Source organism: Oncorhynchus mykiss, chromosome 23 (assembly GCF_057628025.1).
Source record: "Oncorhynchus mykiss isolate SJ-2025 chromosome 23, ASM5762802v1, whole genome shotgun sequence".
NCBI classification, from domain to species: Eukaryota; Metazoa; Chordata; class Actinopteri; order Salmoniformes; family Salmonidae; genus Oncorhynchus; species Oncorhynchus mykiss.
In genome coordinates, this window is record NC_143044.1 from 55107501 (window position 1) to 55115000 (window position 7500).

The 7500-nt window shown below is 46.8% G+C and overlaps 1 protein-coding gene and 1 long non-coding RNA gene across 2 annotated transcripts in view; one reads left to right on the forward strand and one right to left on the reverse strand.

Moving 5' to 3' along the window:
• The first annotated feature begins 562 nt into the window (after positions 1-562).
• The window catches only part of LOC149972636 (homeobox protein unc-62-like), a 109061-nt gene continuing 102123 nt past the window's right edge, over positions 563-7500 (forward strand). The window contains exon 1 of the mRNA XM_090217714.1: positions 563-1006. Within this exon, the coding sequence (XP_090073840.1) occupies positions 977-1006 (30 nt within the window). The 5' untranslated portion in view covers positions 563-976. The remainder of the gene's footprint in view (positions 1007-7500) is intronic.
• Positions 2366-2969, reverse strand: LOC149972637 (uncharacterized). The gene is made up of 2 exons (XR_016491175.1): positions 2855-2969; positions 2366-2773 (listed from the first exon to the last, which is right to left on the reverse strand). It is a non-coding gene; the product is annotated as an uncharacterized LOC149972637 (long non-coding RNA).

A 7500-nucleotide genomic window follows, 5' to 3' on the forward strand; every position in this document is an offset into this window, starting at 1 on the left:
TCCTTTGTCGCTCTCTCTCTCGTCTCTGTCTCTCTCTCTCTCTCTCTCTCTCTCTCTCTCTCTCTCTCTCTCTCTCTCTCTCTCTCCATCTCTCTCTCTCTCTCTCTCTCTCTCTCTCGCTCTCTCTCTCTCTCTCCATCTCTCTCTCTCTCTCTCTCTCCATCTCTCTCTCTCTCTCTGCCTCTCTCTCTCTTGCCTCTCTCTCTCTTGCCTCTCTCTCTCTGTCTCTCTCTCTGTCTCTCTCTCTGCCTCTCTCTTTGCCTCTCTCTCTGTTTCTACCTCTCTCTCTCTCTCTGTATCTTCTTTCTCAGTCTCTCTCTCTCTCTGCCTCTCTCTCTGCCTCTCTCTCCATCTCTCTCTCTCTCTCTCTCTCTCTCTCTCTCGCCTCTCTCTCTCTCTCTCTGCCTCTCTTTCTCTGCCTCTCTCTCTCTCTGCCTCTCTCTCTCTCTGCCTCTCTCTCTCTCTGTGTATCTTCTTTCCTCAGTCTCTCTCTCTCTGTCTCTGTCTCTCTGTCTCTCTGTCTGTCTGCCTCTCTCTCTCTTTCTCTCTCTCTCTCTGTATCTTTCTCAGTCTCTCTCTCTGCTGTGTTTGTGAGCCAGTGTTGATGCTATGAAAAGAGAGGGGTTATTTATAAAAGCATTAAAAAATGAATGCATTCCAGATCAGAGGTGCTTGGTTTCCCAGCATTTGGAGTGGTTATTATTGGCTCCTTACCAACCATGTGCAGACAAAGCCAGTCACCTCAATGTATTTTATGGATTCTGAACCCAGAGAATAAGGAAATGAGAGAGGCAAGAGAAGAATGGTATGAAAGGCTCACAGTCTCATCTGATTGTTTACTTTCTGAGTCCTTTCAGTGTCAGTGACGCTAGGGACAACAGTGTGGCTTCGCCGAGCACAGGAGACGAAGACGACCCGGACAAAGAGAAGAAAGGAACAAGAAGAGAGGCATCTTCCCTAAGTGGCCACCAACATCATGAGAGCCTGGCTCTTCCAGCACCTAACGGTGGGTTCAGCATCTCTGCCTCCTGCAACATCTCTGTTTTTACTCCTGGTTCTGTCTGTCTCCTTAAGAGTCTTTACAATCTGTTCTTACACACACACACACACACGCACACGCACACACACACGTGCACATGCATGCACTGAGGCAATGCAATGCTAGAGGCTGTGTCACAACCGGCTGTGATCGGGAGGCCAATTTGCCAAGCGGGCGTCATTGTAGATATGAATTTGTTCTTAACTGACTTGCCTAATGAAATAAACAATGAATAGATACAAATAAACATACACACACACACACACACACAGACACATGCATATTCATACATCATGTTACACATGAACATAGTGTTTCTCAGACACACACATTTTTCAGACCTCCTCCTTTCCAACAATGTCTCCCGGCTTGATAGTGTGAATACCAGGAACTTCACACAACAGAGAGGGCTCTGTGTATATATAGATTCTCTCTCTCCCTCTCTCTATCTCTCTCTCTGTCTCGCTCTCTGTCTCTGTCTCTCCCTCTCTCTCTCTCTCTCCGTCTCTCTCCCGCCCCTCCGTCTCTCTCTCTCTCTCTCTGTCTCTGTCTCTCTCTCTGTCTCTGTCTCTCCGTCTCTATCTCTCTCTCTCTACCTCTATCTCTGTCTTTGTCTCTGTCTCTGTCTCTGTCTCTGCCTCTGTCTCTGTCTCTCTCTCTCTCTCTCTCTCTCTCTCTCTCTCTCTCTCTCTCTGTCTCTCTTTCTCCCTCCTCTATCTGGTGTAATTGGATCATCTTGAAGCTAAGCTAACCTGCCCCTGGCCAGAGACAACGCCGTAGATAAGACCTTCATTATTCACCAAGAACAAATCTGGACACTATTTATCAGTCAGGCGCTTGGAATTCCATGAAAGGCCTGTGGTTTCTTGGGTTCACTATGTTCTCAGGAGCACCAGTGCTGTAGGCCGTGTTATCTCCCCATTACATTACAAGGTGAATATATCGTTGAGAATGGGCGTTAGGATGCATTTACAGTAGATAGCAATGTAATATAGGAGCCATGTTAGTGTCCCATTAACATTTTACACAAGTGGAATGTTGAGATAATGCTATGTGACTGAAGTCTAGAATTCAGAACAATAGAACACATTCCAGAAGTTTCTCTCTCTAAGACGTGGCTCGGACTAGAACTGTAAGCTGCCCTGTCTCCTTATATGCATTGGTGATATTAGTGAGTCAGATTGTTGGTGTCTATTATCGTTGTCCCAGAGGTGTGTGAGCGGTTAGCGGTGTGTAGCCTATGTGCTATATGAGAGACTGAGGGTATCCCACCTGTATGGACGGACGGACGGACGGACAGCACAGCTCGAATTGCCCTCTTAGTTCCTGGGTGTTGTATTGTCATTATACCTGAGGAGGAAGCTGGGTGTTGTATTGTCATTATGCCTGAGGAGGAAGCCAGGAGGCTGGGGGTTGTATTGTCATTATGCCTGAGGAGGAAGCTGGGGGTTGTATTGTCATTAAACCTGAGGAGGAAGCTGGGTGTTATATTGTCATTATACCTGAGGAGGAAGCTGGGTGTTGTATTGTCATTATACCTGAGGAGGAAGCTGGGTGTTGTATTGTCATTATGCCTGAGAAGGAAGCCAGGAGGCTGGGGGTTGTATTGTCATTATACCTGAGGAGGAAGCTGGGTGTTGTATTGTCATTATACCTGAGGAGGAAGCTGGGGGTTGTATTGTCATTATACCTGAGGAGGAAGCCAGGAGGCTTGGGGTTGTATTGTCATTATACCTGAGGAGGAAGCTGTGGGTTGTATTGTCATTATACCTGAGGAGGAAGCCAGGGTGGTCTGGGGTTGTATTGTCATTATACCTGAGGAGGAAGCCAGGAGGCTGGAGGTTGTATTGTCATTATGCCTGAGGAGGAAGCCAGGAGGCTGGGGGTTGTATTGTCATTATGCCTGAGGAGGAAGCCAGGAGGCTGGGGGTTGTATTACTGTTATATACCTGAGGAGTGGCCAGCCTTGGGCACCCATGCCCATCATGCCGCACCAGCCCATGAGTTGCCAACACCCATCACACCCAGCTGCCTCCAACGCCCATCTCATTGTTGCCAGCACCTGGGTGTTTGCATTGCCCATCACCGCCAGCACCACAGCCCACCACACTGTTGCATTGTCACTGCACCTAGGCTACAGCCAGAGAGTAAGCTGGGGGTTGTATTGTCATTATACCTGAGGAGGAAGCCAGGAGGCTGGGGGTTGTATTGTCATTATACCTGAGGAGGGAAGCCAGGAGGCTGGGGGTTGTAATTGTCATTATACCTGAGGAGGAAGCCAGGAGGCTGGGGGTTGTATTGTCATTATGCCTGAGGAGGAAGCCAGGAGGCTGGGGGGTTGTATTGTCATTATGCCTGAGGAGGAAGCCAGGAGGCTGGGGGTTGTATTGTCATTATACCTGAGGAGGAAGCTGGGTGTTGGTATCTCTGATTATACCTGAGGAGGAAGCCAGGAAGCTGCGTTATGTCAGAATGAAATGTGTTCTCGACCCACTTGTCTAATGTGATTCCCCCTGCCATAAAACACATGTGCATGAGCACACACACACACACACACACACACACACACACACACACACACACACACACACACACACACACACACACACACACACACACACACACACACACACACACTTACATCTGTGCCCCTTTCAGAACAACCTATACCCCTTGCTCCCTGACCTCACCTCCATCACCCTCCCTTTAACCCCTTCAGGGTCCTGAGAGGAAAGTCTGAAACAAAGTCTGCTTTGCAAAGACACTTCCTCTGTGGACAACATTTATCCCCGAACAGAGGACAAAGTTAACATAATTCTGTAACTGACCAGATAGAGGAAGAGAAGGAGAAAGAGAGGGAGAAAGAGAGGGAGAATGAGTAGGAGAAAGAGAAAGAGAAGGAGAAAGAGAGGGAGAAAGAGAGGGAGAAAGAGAGGGAGAAAGAGTAGGAGAAAGAGAAAGAGAAGGAGAAAGAGAGGGAGAAAGAGAAGGAGGAAGAGAGGGAGAGAAAGAGAGGGAAAAAAGAGTAGGAGAAAGAGAAAGAGAAGGAGAAAGAGAGGGAGAAAGAGAGGGAGAAAGAGAGGGAGAAAGAGTAGGAGAAAGAGAAAGAGAAGGAGAAAAGAGAGGGAGAAAGAGAAGGAGAAAGAGAGGGAGAAAGAGTAGGAGAAAGAGAAAGAGTAGGAGAAAGAGAAGAAGATAAGGAGAAGAGAGGGAGAGAGAAGGAGAAAAGAGAGGGAGAAAGAGAGGGAGAAAGAGAAAGAGTAGGAGAAAGAGAAGAAGATAAGGAGAAAGAGAGGGAGAAAGAGAGGGAGAAAGAGAGGGAGAAAGAGAAGAAGATAAGGAGAAAGAGAGGGAGAGAAAAGAGAAGGAGAAAGAGAGGGAGAAAGAGAGGGAGAAAGAGAAGAAGATAAGGAGAAAGAGAGGGAGAAAGAGAGGGAGAAAGAGAAGGAGAAAGAGAGGGAGAAAGAGTAGGAGAAAGAGAAAGAGTAGGAGAAAGAGAAGAAGATAAGGAGAAAGAGAGGGAGAAAGAGAGGGAGAAGAGAAGGAGAAAGAGAGGGAGAAAGAGAGGGAGAAAGAGAAGGAGAAAGAGAGGGAGAAAGAGAAGGAGAAAGAGGGAGAAAGAGAAGGAGAAAGAGAGGGAGAAAGAGTAGGAGAAAGAGAGGGAGAAAGAGAGGGAGGAAAGAGAAGGAGGAAGAGAGGGAGAAAGAGAAGAAGATAAGGAGAAAGAGAGGGAGAAGAGAGGAAGATAAGGAGAAAGAGAGGGAGAAAGAGAGGGAGAAAGAGAGGGAGAAAGAGAGGGAGAAAGAGAGAATGAGAGGGAGAGGGAGAAAGAGAAGAAGATAAGGAGAAGAGAAGGAGAAAGAGAAGGAGAAAGAGAGGGAGAAAGAGAAGGAGAAAGAGAGGGAGAAAGAGAGGGAGAAAGAGAGGGAGAAAGAGAGGGAGAATGAGAGGGAGAGGGAGAAAGAGAAGAAGATAAGGAGAAGAGAAGGAGAAGAGAAGGAGAAAGAGAAGGAGAAAGAGAAGGAGAAAGAGAGGGAGAAAGAGGGAGAAAAGAGAGGGAGAAAGAGAAGGAGAAAGAGAGGGAGAAAGAGAGAGGGAGAAAGAGAAGAAGATAAGGAGAAAGAGAGGGAGAAAGAGAGGGAGAAAGAGAGGGGAAGAAAGAGAGGGAGAAAGAGAGGGAGAATGAGAGGGAGAGGGAGAAAGAGAAAGAAGATAAGGAGAAGAGAAGGAGAAAGAGAAGGAGAAAGAGAAGGAGAAAGAGAGGGAAAAAGAGTAGGAGAAAGAGAGGGAAAAAGAGAAGAAGAGAAGGAAAGAGAGAGGGAGAAAGAGAAGAAAGAGAAGGAGAAAGAGAAGGAGAAGAGAAGAAGAGAAGGAGAAAGAGAGGGAGAAAGAGAAGGAGAAAGAGAGGGAGAAAGAGTAGGAGAAAGAGAAAGAGAGGGAAGAAAGAGAGGGAGAAGAGAAGAAGAGAAGGAAGAGAAGGAGGAAGAGAGGGAGAATGAGAGGGAGAATGAGAGGGAGAATGAGAGGGAGAATGAGAGGGAGAAAGAGAGGGAGAAAGAGAAGGAGAAAGAGAGGGAGAAAGAGAGGGAGAAAGAGAAGAAGATAAGGAGAAAGATAAGGAGAAAGAGAAGGAGAAAGAGAAGGAGAAAGAGAGGGAGAAAGAGAAGGAGAAAGAGAGGGAGAAAGAGAGGGAGAAAGAGAAGGAGAAAGAGAGGGAGAAAGAGAAGGAGAAAGAGAGGGAGAAAGAGAGGGAGAAAGAGAGGGAGAAAGAGAGGGAGAAAGAGAAGGAGAAAGAGAGGGAGAAAGAGAGGGAGAAAGAGAAGGAGAAAGAGAGGGAGAGAAGAGAAGGAGAAAGAGAGGGAGAAAGAGAGGGAGAAAGAGAAGGAGAAAGAGAGGGAGAAAGAGAAGGAGAAAGAGAGGGAGAAAGAGAGGGAGAAGAGAGGGAGAAAGAGAGGGAGAAAGAGAAGGAGAAAGAGAGGGAGAAAGAGAGGGAGAAGAGAAGAAGATAAGGAGAAAGATAAGGAGAAAGAGAAGGAGAAAGAGAAGGAGAAAGAGAGGGAGAAAGAGAGGGAGAAAGAGAAGGAGAAAGAGAGGGAGAAAGAGAGGGAGAAAGAGAAGGAGAAAAGAGAGGGAGAAAGAGAGGGAGAAAGAGAAGAAGATAAGGAGAAAGAGAGGGAGAAAGAGAGGGAGAAAGAGAAGAAGAGAAGGAAAGAGAAGGAGGAAGAGAGGAGAATGAGAGGGAGAATGAGAGGGAGAATGAGAGGGAGAATGAGAGGGAGAGGGAGAAGAGAAGAAGATAAGGAGAAGAGAAGGAGAAGAGAAGGAGAAAGAGAGGGAGAAAGAGAGGGGAGAAAGAGAAGAAGATAAGGAGAAAGAGAGGGAGAAAGAGAGGGAGAAAGAGAAGGAGAAAGAGAGGGAGAAAGAGAGGGAGAAAGAGAAGGAGAAAGAGAGGGAGAAAGAGAAGGAGAAAGAGGGAGAAAGAGTAGGAGAAAGAGGGAGAAAGAGAGGGAGGAAAGAGAAGGAGGAAGAGAGGGAGAAAGAGAAGAAGATAAGGAGAAAGAGAGGGAGAAAGAGAGGAAGATAAGGAGAAAGAGAGGGAGAAAGAGAGGGAGAAAGAGAGGGAGAAAGAGAGGGAGAAAGAGAGGGAGAATGAGAGGGAGAATGAGGGAGAGGGAGAAAGAGAAGAAGATAAGGAGAAGAGAAGGAGAAAGAGAAGGAGAAAAGAGAGGGAGAAAAGAGAAGGAGAAAGAGAGGGAGAAAGAGAGGGAGAAAGAGAGGGAGAAAGAGAGGGAGAATGAGAGGGAGAGGGAGAAAGAGAAGAAGATAAGGAGAAGAGAAGGAGAAAGAGAAGGAGAAAAGAGAAGGAGAAAGAGAGGGAGAAAGAGAGGGAGAAAGAGAGGGAGAAAGAGAAGGGAGAAAGAGAGGGAGAAAGAGAGGGAGAAAGAGAAGAAGATAAGGAGAAGAGAGGGAGAAGAGAAGAAAGAGAGGGAGAAAGAGAGGGAGAAAGAGAGGGAGAATGAGAGGGGAGAGGGAGAAAGAGAAGAAGATAAGGAGAAGAGAAGGAGAAGAGAAGGAGAAAGAGAAGGAGAAGAGAGGGAAAAAGAGTAGGAGAAAGAGAGGGAAAAAAGAGAAGAAGAGAAGGAAAAAAGAGAGGGAGAAGAGAAGAAGAGAAGGAGAGAGAAGGAGAAAGAGAAGAAGAGAAGGAGAAAGAGAGGGAGAAAAGAGAAGGAGAAAGAGAGGGAGAAAGAGTAGGAGAAAGAGAAAGAGAGGGAGAAAGAGAGGGAGAAAGAGAAGAAGAGAAGGAAAAAAAGAGAAGGAGGAAGAGAGGGAGAATGAGAGGGAGAATGAGAGGGAGAATGAGAGGGAGAATGAGAGGGAGAAAGAGAGGGATAAAGAGAAGGAGAAAGAGAGGGAGAAAGAGAGGGAGAAAGAGAAGAAGATAAGGAGAAAGATAAGGAGAA